At 42.1% G+C, this 13,862-nt stretch overlaps 1 protein-coding gene across 1 annotated transcript in view; it reads left to right on the top strand.

The window, feature by feature from the left end:
• ndst1a (N-deacetylase/N-sulfotransferase (heparan glucosaminyl) 1a) overlaps nucleotides 1–13,862 on the top strand; it is a 68,647-nt gene that overhangs the window by 34,389 nt on the left and 20,396 nt on the right. The window contains exons 2-6 of the mRNA XM_072668286.1: nucleotides 7,632–8,578; nucleotides 9,072–9,200; nucleotides 9,959–10,303; nucleotides 10,999–11,086; nucleotides 12,545–12,699. Coding sequence (XP_072524387.1) covers nucleotides 8,060–8,578; nucleotides 9,072–9,200; nucleotides 9,959–10,303; nucleotides 10,999–11,086; nucleotides 12,545–12,699 — 1,236 coding nt within the window. The 5' untranslated portion in view covers nucleotides 7,632–8,059. The remainder of the gene's footprint in view (nucleotides 1–7,631; nucleotides 8,579–9,071; nucleotides 9,201–9,958; nucleotides 10,304–10,998; nucleotides 11,087–12,544; nucleotides 12,700–13,862) is intronic.

The following is a 13,862-nucleotide window of genomic DNA, read 5'->3' on the forward strand; positions in this document are numbered from 1 at the left end:
GTGCTGTCAAAGTAAATGCTAGACCAGTACCTGTATGTGAGTCATATATTTGTAAAAAGAAAAGAAAAACTGGTCCTGTGTGTGACATTGTAAATTTTCTAAATTATTTTATTACACTCTACAAGAAATCCATTTTCCCCCCAGTTTAAAATAAGTTTAATTATTGGTCAAATAATATACATTTGAGTACTTACCACAAACCCTATTAGACCTTATGAAAATTATGCAATTTTGTCACCATCTTTTATAACTATAAATCTGTTTCCCTTCATAGCTTTTTACTGGGATTAAATATAACCTAGTGGGGCAGTTGTATTTCAACATTTTTGCTAAAGCTATAATTGAGGTTGTGCTACTTTCTTTTTCTTCTTTTATTATTTATTTATGTATTTATTTATTTATTTATTTATTTTACACTTCAAATTTATTCTTTAATTTACTCATTTCTGTGACACACGGCCTTCTGTACACTGGAATTTAGGTACTTTGCTATAATGTTTGTCTCAAAGTACAAAGTATTACCCGGGTGGGTGTTCAGGGGCTGTAAGTTGCGGAAGTAGCGCAAATGGTTCTACATTTCCGTGGCTTCGTTAGCACCTCAACCTGCCTTTATTTTAAAACTGGAAAATGATCAAATACAAAGATCAGTTTGCTCACAGGGTGAAAATGTGTTTCTAACTATGTTTGACTGTATTCCAGCTCACTGAGGCTCAAACCACACCTGTTGAAAAGGCACAGAGTAGAAGGAATGGTGTTAGGAGTGGTATTGACTGTTTTCAGGCACATTTGATATCCTTGCTTCATTTGATATATTTGCTTTTGATATATTTGCTTCATTTTTAAAACTAACTGGGTGCAGAAATCTGACACATCAGACACGTCCTCATTTTGAGATACTGTTAACATTTCTAAATACCGTGGTATACAGTATTACCGTTATACCACCTAAACCTGTACAGTGCAATAAAATTCTTTTCCTCATATACCCCAGCTTGGAAGTCTGGGCTCAGAGTGCAGAGATTAAAGGCTTTGCTCAAGGGCCAAACAGTAACACGTGTGTCAAACCCTGTGATCAATAACACAGTGATCTAACACCAGTCACCAGTGCCTCTTTTTTCAAAGTATTGAACATTCAGCACTTTTTAAGTCCTGTACTTTGGGACACAGTTCGGTTCTCTTAATTTGCAGTACTTTTGTTTGCTCTTTTTTTTTTGTCAGTTAGCAAGCAAGTTTGTATTGATTCACAAAGGAGAGATCATATAGATCAATATCCAGTATCTTGTGCAGATGCAGATACAAACATTTATAAATTGTAAAAAAAGGGACTAAATAAACCTGAAAATGTGATAGAAATGTAATAAATTACAGATATTTCATACAGTTGCCCAGTGTCACATAAACATTCTGCTCTACAGTCTCCGATTTAAAGCGTTTGCTGTTACTGCGGCAGTAAATCTGTGTCCCTTGGAAAAGAAATGTTAACTAAGCTGTAAAAATGCATCATGAATATGTTTACATTTACATTTACGGCATTTAGAAGACGCTTTTATCTACAGCGACTTACAAAAGTGCTTTGCTATTTGCTTAAGTCTATTCTAGCTTTGCTAATAGTCTATTCTAACCTTAGCTGGTTAGAATAGACTATTAGTTCAAAGATACCTATAAGCTTTAGACATTACTAAGCACAAGTCTATAGGGTGACCATAGTACTCTGCTATTCCTCCAAGTATTTTCTGAAGAGGTGGGTCTTCAGTCTGCGTTTGAAGACAGGGAGCGACTCTGCCGTTCGGACACCCAGGGGAAGCTCGTTCCACCACTTTGGTGCCAGAACAGAAGAAAGTCTGGACGCTTGTCTTCCGTGGATTTTGAGGGATGACGGGTCGAGCTGAGCCATACTCGAAGCTGGAAGGGCTCTTGGTGCGGATCGGCTTTTGACCATTGCCATCAAGGAAGGGCTGGTCCGTTCTTGGCTTTGTAGGCCCGCGTCAATGTTTTGAATCTGATGCAAGAAGGAGCTACAGGAAGCCAGTGAAGAGAACAATGTTGTAAACCTGTTGAGGCCCATGCTTCTTTACAAAAACAAAGGTGGTCCTACGCCTCTTAAAGCACCATTCAAAGCACCGTTGTGGTTTTAAGAGCGTATTGTAGACCTGTTTCCTCTTTATTTTCAATCCGTAATAATCCAGCATTACTTTATGGTGCTGGTGGTTGTTTTGCGGCTCAGTGTTTTGCCACGATTGCTCTCCTGACTGTACTATAGTTGAGGGAACACCCTCCCGTCACCCAGAAGGTTAGAGGCTAGGTTTAACCGACAGCTGTTTTCTTGTAATGTGCTGATTACAGTGCTGGGTTGTAAGCCAAGCTGATGTAGGACATTCTCAGCAGCCACAGCTAGTCAGGAATTCTAATGCCAGTCTGTGGAGCTGGCCGAGTTCTCCGGACTGGTCGGGTTGTTTGTAGGGCTGTTGTGAGTTGTTGAGTTGAGCGAGCCGCTTTTGGGAGAAAAGCGACCTCCCCGCCTCTCCCAGCTCCATGCTCTCCACATGACTCCCTGGTCCACAAAAAGAAACGCTGTCGCACGGTTGTCACAGTCAAAACAGCTCCTGTGTGGTTGCCATAGGGAGTGTGTGGTTTCCACGGCGCTGGAGCAAGGGTTTGCAGGAACATCATTTGTTAGTGTCTGTGCGAATGTGGAGCATGGAGGAGCTGCAGGGCTTGTTTCTGACCCTCAGAGCCTCTCTGGCCCCCTGCGCTCCAACTAAAAAAGCTGGCCTCTTACGAAGGGCCACTGAATAACCCACTGCTATTGTTCAACCTTCAACCTACTGCACACAGCTGTTAAACATGCGTTTACTCCAAGGACTTTCACTGAGCTTTCTTTATCTGCTCTGCTTTCTTGCAGCACAGAGATGTTTGACAAAACTTGTGCTAGGTCTACAGTCCAAGAGCAAGAAATGCTGCTTCAACTGGGATTGATTTAGTAGTGAGATCTTGGTCCATCACAATTAATATGTAATATGTTATTTGAGTCGATCGATCGATGTGTGCCATGTTTCTTTTTTGTTTGTTTGTTTTGTTTGTTTCAGCCCCCCCCCCCGATAACTTAATACTACATATACCGTCATTCACATACAAAGTGTTTTGTTGATTCATTTTTGCATTTAGTTTTAATTTACATTTTTGCGTTTAGTGTCAATTTAATTTTGAGGTTTTATATATATATATATAAATAATCTGTCAATTCCTTCTGTTCATTTGAAAGTTTTAATAAAATTGCTGTTTGCTGGTATCGCGAGTTAGAATCCTGAGCCGTGCCACTTTGCCAACGGTGGCCAGAGTCAAAGAGGACACAATTAGATGTGTAGCTGGAACAGTATTAGGACCTTTATTATTCCTCATAGAAAGACTTGCTGCTCCATTTGGTGGCTGGGGTTTCACTCTGTGCATTAAGCTGGACTGAGTTAACGACCATCATTGAGCTCCTTGTTGAGCTAATGCTACCCAGCTCTTTTCAGCTGCACTATACAGTTTGGCTTCATCCTGTTCTGTCTAAAGTTACAATGATAAATGGGACAGTTAGTCAGAGCAGACGTTAATGTTACAAATTTACCTGTAAAGTTTGATGGATGGTGATCTTTTTCATGCCTGCAATACTGCAATTTCCATAATTAAACTGTCACATGTTAAATATTAGTCGTGGTATAATAGAAGCGCAGACAGTGTGATGGATAAGAAAGAGAGGACCTAAAGCCGCTGAGTGAAAGCTTTAGAGTCAGAAAGGATAGCTGAATTATAATGATGTTTGACTTGGCGCACTATGGGCTAGTTTTTTTTTTTTTTTTTTTCAGGTTTCAGGTTAGAGCTAGTCTTGAATTAAATTACTCTGTCAGTGGTGATTTTTATCACGGAAGTTTCTTTTGTAGCTTAGGGCCAGGCTTAACAAAAACAGGGCTTGTCTGGGTCATTAATTCAAATATGATCTAAATGCCTAATTCAAATAAATGAATGATTCAGTTAAAGACATCAGGTGATGTCTGCTGCTGAAGTAAACATGTGCATCTCCAGACACTGTGGCCTTTGAGTGGACCTGGCTCAGTGGGTTGTTTTCTGGCTAGGCCGAACTTGACCTGACTTCCCGGCAGCTCAGCCTCTGCTTTGGAACTCTCTGTTCTGGAATAGGAAGATTCCAGTATAAGGGATTTTTTTTTTGGGGGGGAGTCACATTGTTCGCTTCTGACATTACACATTTTGATCATAAAAATGCAAAGCGGCAATCCTTTTTTAATTTATCACTCTGACTAGGGATTGGATGTGTTTAGGGGTGAGGTGTGTTTGGATGTGTTTAAGGCACAAGTCTAGTGCCGTAGTGCTGCTATGTATGAATACAATCTTATATTCTGAACTTACAGTGGCATGCAAAGGTTTGGGCACCCCTGGGCTAAATTCTCAGGAAACCTATATTTTACGAAATAATTGATGCCCACAGAGCAGGAGAAGCTTCCATAAAGTTAGCAGTAATTAAGAAATAGCAGTCAACAGGAATGATTGAGGTCTGAAAGGCCAAGAAAATTTCAGTTCGACTGCAGAAAACCTTCAGTAAGGTGGTGATGCACTGTTCTACCTATGTGCAAAAATGACCTTCCTAGAGAAATCATCAGAAAAATAACTTCTCTTGCTTCTTCAGCCCAAAAATCAGCATCAGGAGTTCATTTAGATAAGCATTTAGATAAGATTTGTTTTTTAGAAAATAATCCTGTGGACTGAGGAAGTTAACATTAGATCTTTCTGGCCGCAGTAAGCGATGTTTAGAGAAAGAAGGGTGCAGAATTTCCTAAAAAGATCACCTCTCCAACTGTTAGGAATGGGGATGGCTTGGCAAGAAAAAAGATCTGTTGTTGCATAATCTACTAATGAAAGGAAAGAGGTGTGCCATGTGACATGCTGGAGCAATCTTTGGGATTCAAACAATACAGCTACAGTAGATATCATAATTAAAGCCTGTTCATTGTCATGAGAACAGCAGATGCATCTGTGCACCCTTAATTTGTAGCCTTGGTTCTAGATTGAGTCGGTTTCCATTAGTGACTGGACTTTTCTCCATAGGGTAGAGCCCCCTGCTTTGAGAATCTGTTGCCTCTAAGGTTATAATACCCCTTTCGCTATTTTAGATGTTTCTAGGGATCATTCAAGGCTGCCGCGGGCTGACCGTATTTAAAATTCCACTCTCAAAAGCTCCAGACAGATTGATTCTCTGAAAGCTTTATAAGAAGACTGATCTAGATCCACTGCTTAATGCATTAGCTTTATATCCCTACAGAAGAGATGGAAAGCAATTACACTGCCCCACTTTCTCATATCCCATCAAAAAGCTCTGTGAAATCTATGCAAATTCTCCCTGTGAATCCCTCCCTAACCTGCAACGAGCAGACCTGGCAAGCCACTGAAAAACAGTCACACTTGAGATGCGGGGGATTTTTTTCCCCTTCTTTTTTGTATCTCTTATCTGTGAGATTTGTCCTTGTTGGTGTGTTTGTCTGAGGGAAATGCTAGCAAGGTGTGTGTGTGTGTGTGTTCTCTGTTTAGCGTTAATCTGACTTTGATATGCAGCCACATGCTCAACGTTTTGTCTCCTCCTCAAAGACACAGACTGAAGGGATCTTGGGGGTTGTGTGTGTGAGGGTGTGTGAGCCAGTGTACGTGCCTTTTTTTGATACTGTCTTTTACACACCTAGACTTTTACTTTTCTTTTGTTTGCATGGGTTCCTGACCTCCTGCCAAGGCCAAATAAATAAATAAATAAATAAATATGATTGTCCTGCCTATGTCTGTTTCTAAATGAGCAGTGAGGTGTTGGAGGTCATAAATGTAAGGAAACCATATGCTTTCTGATGGGCTGTCTGTTATTGATCCTCTGGATTACATAAAGTCACTTTTTTTAAATTAAGGTGATTTAAATGATTGAAATTTTGAAGCATCTTTATATTCTCTTCTTTTCAGATCTAAAAACCAATGTGTTCTGCTGAACTTCTGAATTGTTGTTTATATATTAATGTTCATTTACAAAGTTTAATAGTTTTAGAAGTATTTGCTCACCCTCTCTTACACTCTATGCTCCTACAACTTGGGAGTCTACTGTGGTTAGGATGTTGTGTCAGGGAACCTTCAAGTAGGCCTGTGTGTCATTTGTTTGTAAGTTTTTAGACATACTCTGCAGTTCTCTGTGATAAATGTCCTCACACTGGAATAGTGTGTTCAAGGTTTTTGTATGACCGCAACGTTCTACAGTCGTTGTAACATGCTCTTGGGATGACCTTTCCGCACAAACACAGTCCTTTCTTTTTCCAGCGGACTAATGCACTCCTCTCAATCAGCTGAGCAAACTGCTCCTTTAAACATGGACACTGAAATGTCTGAATTTTTGGATTTCTGTGCTTGATTGGATTGTGGAAAATGTTGAAAACCAAAATATGGTCTCTGCAACTAAACCAACGTATACCTTTCAGATATGCCGGCCATTCTTTATTTTTGTTGTTTTGTTTTTAGACCTGCTCTGCAGTTCCTCTTGACTTCTATCCTTACACTGACCTGACTCTGGTCATTCTGGCTAGACCAGGTGATGTGGGACAAAGGGTGTGTTCTCATGGGAAAGTCCACTCAAAAGTGTTGCGTTAGCAGAATGAGCATGCTGGATTTTTGCAAGCTCAGTGTTTACAGATACACATGGGAACATGATAGCTTAGTGATATGGGAATTATCTGTGCAGGCTCAGTTGGGTACAACAGCATACTGTACGTATTCTGAGCTGGTGTTGGAGTTGTTGTAATGACATTTATCATTAGGGTTATTTATACCCTACACCACAGTGAGGAGGAGGCCATTCATACCTTGTAGTATGTACAGTGTTCTCAGATTTGACTCTGTAGTACCTCTGTAGGACCCTCCTCAATTGTCAGCACATTTGGTATAGGTGAGCTGATCAACTGTGGGAAGGATTTATCCATCTACAGATCGTCCTTATTAAAATTTAACATCACATTGGTGTACAGTCTCACAATACATAAATGCTGGTGGCATGTCTTACCATTGTAACCGTAATACTTGAATAGGTGTGGTGTTCCTGCCCCAAAGGTGTTTAAATCACAAACTAGTGTTTCTAAGACTTCGTTCAGACTGAACATAAACATTGCCAAAGTCAGATTTACTGCCCAATTCTGATTGTTAGATTTTTATTTATATATGTTTTTTTTTTTTGGGGGGGGGGGGGGGGGGGTTTTGGGGGTGGGATGGAACTTGGGCTTTTTTTCCTGGCAGGTTGTATAAAACCCTCCCCAAACAGAAAGCTGAGTGGTGTTGTATAAGTGATATTTTTAGATAATAAAGACTATTTTTGCAGCCACTGTCTGATTTATGAAAGCCCCTTATCTTCTTTTAGTTGTATGTGAATGTGTGTATTCTCTGAAATTCCCCATGTTCTTCGAAGACTAAGGTCGTTCAACCTACATGTCATCTCCTATTTCTAATCTACTGATGTCTCAATTTCTTTTCAGACATAATTTTTAAGCTAAGGATTAAGCTAAAGATCTGTGGTTTTGTTGTTGAAACTTTTAGTAAATGGATATTTCTTTCTGCAGGTACATGCACATTCGGGAATGAAGGACCATACTGGATCCACTCACACTGCTTCAGCCAATCAAGCTGCTTCTGAGGTGGTACTAAGGGGCGACCAATTTGATGGCCGGCAGGATCCTGGCCCAGCTAGCCACCTTGCATGCATCTGGGGACCTGACCACTGACGAGACCTTCTCCATTAAAGCAGCTGATACCAGACATGGTGACATAGTAGCGGTACTGGATATGGAGGAGATACTTAAGGCTGTCTTTGCTCTTTTGCTCACAATGGTTTTATACACAGACCGAAACTACAAACTTAAACTAAGGAAGTGAATGTAAATAAACGGAGCTTGGACTCCCTAATTTTCCCTAATATCCCCCCCAATCTGCTCCCCAATTTGTTTATTTGTTTACATTTGAGGCGAAGGGGTGGGGGGTCAACCCCACGATGCTGGGTGTGGCTCATGTACGGCGTCTCCTTCGTCAGCTCACTCTCCAGACCAGCCTCCTCCTCCTCTTCCTCCTGTGCATGCTTAGCGTCTTTGTTTCCGCCTACTTCCTGTATACTGTCAAACGCGAGCTCGAACCTTCTACTGGAGGCGGGGCAGAGAACTGCGACGACGATGTCACCCCGTCCAGGCTCCTCCCGTTCCGGGACAAAGTGGGCGGGGCTCCGGCAGCAGATGGAACCCGAACGGAACCGGTGGTTCTGGTCTTCGTGGAGAGCCAGTACTCCCAGCTCGGCCAAGAGATTGTGGCGGTCCTGGAGTCAGCCCGGTTCCGCTACCAGACGGAGATTTCTCCCGGTAAGGGAGACATGCCGACGCTAACGGATCGGGACCGAGGCCGGTTCGTTCTGATCGTGTACGAGAACATCCTGAAGTATGTTAACATGGATGCCTGGAACAGGGAGCTGCTGGATAAGTACTGTGTGGAGTACGGAGTGGGAATCATCGGATTTTTTAAGGTGAGAGAATCTGACATCTTAATCTTTTTTTTTTCCCCCTTTTCTGCTTTCTGCTTTCCTTTTTTTCATCTCTCTTGTGCTCTCTCTCTCTCTCTCTCTCGCTCGCTCTCCCACTCTTGCCCTCTGTCCCTCCCCCCAACCCATTCAGTACTGTCTTTCTCTTCACCTGCTCTCTCCGTCTGAAGACTTGGATGACTAATGTGATATCCTGCATTATCATAGTCTGACCTCACCATACGAAATGGATTTGGATCCCGCTAATTTATCACTTTCACAGTCCATTTTCGCAGTTGCTGTTCTTCCTGACTGTCTTAACAAGGGAGGGTGGGAAGCACTCTGTTGGAGAGACCAGTTCCATTACATCCTGTTGTCTTTATTGTGGGGAGAAAAAAAAAAAAAATAAAAACCTGACATCAACAAACAATCTGTTTTTTTTTTTTTTTTTTTTTGTTTTTTTGTTTTTTTTCCCTCCTCGCTCTCTGTGTGTATACAGGCAAATGAGAACAGTCTGCTGAGTGCCCAGCTGAAAGGTTTCCCGCTGTTCCTACACTCAAACCTGGGTCTGAAGGACTGTACAGTCAACCCCAAATCACCTCTACTGCACATCACCAGTGCTCAGGAGGTCTGGTCACATATATCCTCTAACTAGCTGTTTATCTTTTTAGGGCTGTCAAACGATTAAAAATAATGAATTTCAACTAATGACATTATTTTACAGAATAGAAGTGAGTGCTGTTTACTGTTTTCAGCATGTCTAATGAGTGCAACAGTGGATGCATGTTTCAACCGATGACTGTATTAATTACTAATAACGTTCCAGGAGTGCCCATATTGCATGGTAATGGCACTCTGTCGAAGCTCTTTAAATATTACTCCGTAAGGTGTACTTTGGAAGGTGAAGCCGTTGGTGATATCATACACATCATTAATCCTTTTCATATTTTATTGTGAATCCATAAATTAGAAAGAAAAACCTCTTTGTGTTATTTTTTTCTGAATATAATACTATGTTTTGTGCTTTAGATTTTATGCTCCAATCAAAAATAGGAGATGGAAAAAAACGAACCAGGGGCCGAACTCTACTTTCACTTGTGTGACCTGGAACTTACTGACTTGTTAGCTCCATTCAATTTCACTTGGAGTCTCGTGTAACAAATGGTACACTGATTGTGTGATGACCAGTCGGATACTTCCAAGTAAAAAAAAAAAAAAAGAAAGAGGAAAACATTTGGGGGGTTCAATGAGCAACTGCAGGGTCCTGCAACTGAGCAAAAGTTTACAGACAAGGCTTCAAGACATATGATGGTAGTAAAGACAAGTGTGCTTTAGAGAACTGAACCTCTTAACAGGTCTACACTATTTTCTCTCCCTCCATCTCAGGTGGTCAAGGGCCCTCTCCCTGGTGATGACTGGACAGTATTTCAGTCTAACCACTCGACGTACGAACCCGTGCTGCTGGCCAAGACCCAGTCAGCGGAGAGCGTGGGGCTGCGTGCCGTACTCCACACCTCCGTGGTGCAGGACCTGGGTCTCCACGACGGCATCCAGCGGGTCCTCTTCGGCCATAACCTGGCCTTCTGGCTCCACAAGTTGGTATTCGTGGATGCTGTGGCCTTCCTCACTGCGAAGAGGCTGACCCTGTCTCTGGACAGATACGTGCTGGTGGACATCGACGACATCTTTGTGGGAAAAGAGGGCACCAGGATGAAGGTGTCTGATGTGAAGGTGAGGGTGAGGTGCTCTATGGCTGACTGCTTGTATCTCTTTAGTTGGGTCTTTTAGGGTAGGCAAGATGGTCTTTTTTAAATGCTTTTAGGATATTTTAAACAGCAGTTTGATGCCCCATCATTCAAAACACTGCTAGTCAACATGGTCATCTGTTAGCTGGCATAACAGCACTGGGAGTTAGTGTTCAGGGCACCTAACATTAATGTGACAAAAGGTAAGAACTGGGGATTCGAAATAAATAGCACACATCAAGTACATGAAAGGCCTAATTTGCTCAACCACTCAGTGCTGCAGCAGTATACCGTTCTCTTAGCCAAATTCTTATATCACACTTTCTTCCTGACTGTATTATCACTGGCTCTGATTTGTGGTTCTGAGTGCAAAGGCTGCCTCCTGTGGCTGAACACAGGGTACATTGCTGATCCCTGCAAGCTCTCTGAAGTGCAAACCCTTCAAAGAACTGAATGTGTGAGGAATTAGAATGGGAAGAAAGAAGTGAAAGTGAACAGAGCAGTGGTTGCAACTAGGAGTATAAAAAAATCAGAGCCAGGTTAGCAGATAGACCAAAAAGTAAGAACTGCAGGGTAGCATTGTATACTGTAGCATTCAAAAAGCATGATCCGTATTTGCTAAAGAAATTTATTGTAGTGTGTGTGTAACGTCTCCTCTTCCTCCTCCTCCTGTGTCTCCAGGCGTTGGTGGAGACACAGAACGAACTGCGGAAGTCGATCCCGAACTTCACCTTTAACCTCGGCTTCTCAGGGAAGTTCTACCACGCAGGTCAGTGAGTGGTAAACACTGATAAATGCTCTTTATGCTTCAGCAAAGCTCTGTATGTTTTACATGCTGTGCTGCTGCACCTCTTGTAGCAGAGGTAACCATTTAATTAATGATCTTTGTGTGTTTGTGCTTATTTTCAAACCTTTTCAAAGACAGACTATTCTTATACCCAACCCATGCTCTTTTGATTTCCCACTAGCGGACCTGACCCAGCAAATGAGGATTTTGTTCATTTTGTTCATCATTGTTCATGTGTTGAATCTTCAAAACGTGTGGTAGATAAAGGAAAACACAACATTTTCATTGTGATCATTCATGGTCTTAAGGTCTGGGAATTAACAAACCCTTAAGCTACAAAACTGATAACGTTGTCCGATACCACAAAGTTATCATCAGGTCCTTGTTTAAACTCCTGTCAGTTGCTAGGTGGATCAACCATGTACCCAGCCTCAAAGTGTTGGAAAAGAAAATAGGGCTCATCAGATTAGGCCACCTTCTTCCATTGCTCCAAGGTCTAGTACAGACGCTTGTGTGCCCATTGTAGGGTCTTTTGACGGTGGACAGGCGTTAGCATGGGCACTCTCACTGGTCTACAGATGCACAGTAGGGTGTGATGTGCTGACATTTGAGACACTTTTGCCACTTGTTTTCTAGAGACTTGTGGCCTTTCTGCCAGTTCCACCCCTATTGGATAGCCTTCATCACCCTTACACATTGCCGAGTCTTGGGCATCCAACACCCTGTCGCCAGTTTTTGATTTGTTCCTCCATTGGACCACTGCATTTGTTAAATTCAATCAGCAGCATGCCTGATATAACAGTGTATTGATTGGCCAAACCAGGTGATAATATCCACATATAATACTGGGCTGCCATTAGCAGAGGTTTGGAAATGCTTCAGCAAAGACATTGATGCTTACAAGCACTACTTATTGTAATAATGTTGTTTGTGTTTAAGTATTAAATATGTTAAATATAATAAAATAAATATTCTTAGATGCCTCAGAACAACCTAGAAAATGTGTGTGTGTTTTAGTGCATCCACATTGCTGCTCTTGCCTACTGTTAATGTATTTTATTTTCTTAACCCTGGTCCTGGAGGACCCCCCTGGCCTACACATTTTAGTGTTTACCCTGCTGCCAACACAACTGATCCAGCTAATCAGCTAATTAACAAACCCTTCCAGAGTTGAAGGTGGTGTGTTAGATCAAGAAACCCGTAAAATGTGCAGGGCAGGAGGTCCTCCAGGACCAGGGTTCGGAACCAGTGATTAAGTGTATGTGTATATGCAAAACTGTGCTTGTAGACGCTGATGAAAATGGTCAGGGCGATGACCTCATACTGTCTTATTATGTAGAAAGAAATGTGTGGGTGTGTGTAGGTGCTGATGAGGAACATCTAGGAGATGACCTACTGTTGCCCTCTGTTAACTAGGTGTGTGTGTGTGTGTGTGTGTAGGCACTGATGAGGAGGATCTGGGTGATGACCTCTTGTTGTCCTATGTTAATGAGTTCTGGTGGTTTCCGCACATGTGGAGTCACATGCAGCCTCACCGCTTTCATAACCAGAGTGTGTTGGCAGAGCAGATGCTCCTTAACAGACGCTTCGCTGAGGTGAGTGTACACGCACACTTTTGCAGACTGGGGGAGGGGTTAGAGCACCAGCCCCTTTTGGGTTATGATGCTGTGTCAAGGCTATTAGCCTTAAAGCCCCATGAGGAATAGAATGAATAGACAATGAATAGAAGCCATGCTATTTAAAACATGGTGGCGTGCAAAAGTTTGGACACCCATATACATAGACCCCTCGTTATTAACTAATGAAGTGCTTCAGCCTAATTCTTTATGCATTGTTTAATTGATTAGCAGTCTAGGTCTTATCTTTTTCTGACTCAAAGTTTCCATGTGATTTCCAAGAAGCTGGCAAAGCTCCACCTCCTATTGTTAAAAGTTTCTGTTTGGTGTAACGACCTGAATAGCCTGTATGCCTTGCTTATCTGGACAGTTGTGTTAGAGGTGAAGCTTAACACTGCAAGGTAGTTGATTTCCACTAGATTATACAGGATTACATGAGCTGAGTGCACAATTGAGCGCCTCTAGACGCATAGGGTGTCCCTTTAGATAAATTGTAGTAACTTCAGACTCCTGCAGATGCCATTCTTCAAGGATGATTGGGATATAAATATCTGTAAGGTGTGTGATGGGATTCATAGATTAGTAGATGTTCCTGATGGGCAAAAAGGAGTGATTGCATTGCCAAAGGTAGCTGAATTTGCAGGTGTATCGAAATATATGGTCATACGAGTCAACCAGCAGTGACTAGATCCCTACAGGTCTACGGGTCTACAGGAAATTATTGTCAAATTGTGGCCGAAGGACAAAACTGATGGACAGACTGCCGGATGTGTTCCACGGCTTGTGAATGAAAATCACTTCACTTCCAGGAAATTGTATAACATGAACATATGGAGTAGAGTTGCACGCCAGAGGCCTTGGTTCTGCTCAAGAATGACGAGAATGATGAGCATTTCTGCCACTGCTGGTAGACCCTTCTGACCAGACACTTCGATACACCTGCAAATTCATCTGCTTCCTTCACATTGTGGGCTTTGGCATGCCCAAATGCAATTGCTCCTTTTTGCACATAATTAAAATCTGCTTTGCCACCCATTTTCCCCACACATCGATTGAGCCATTTACAGGACTGTACCACCTGTTTTCAATCTATGAATCCCATCACACACCACACAGGAATTTATAGCCCTATCATCCTCGGG

Source organism: Salminus brasiliensis, chromosome 2, assembly GCF_030463535.1.
Source record: "Salminus brasiliensis chromosome 2, fSalBra1.hap2, whole genome shotgun sequence".
NCBI classification, from domain to species: Eukaryota; Metazoa; Chordata; class Actinopteri; order Characiformes; family Bryconidae; genus Salminus; species Salminus brasiliensis.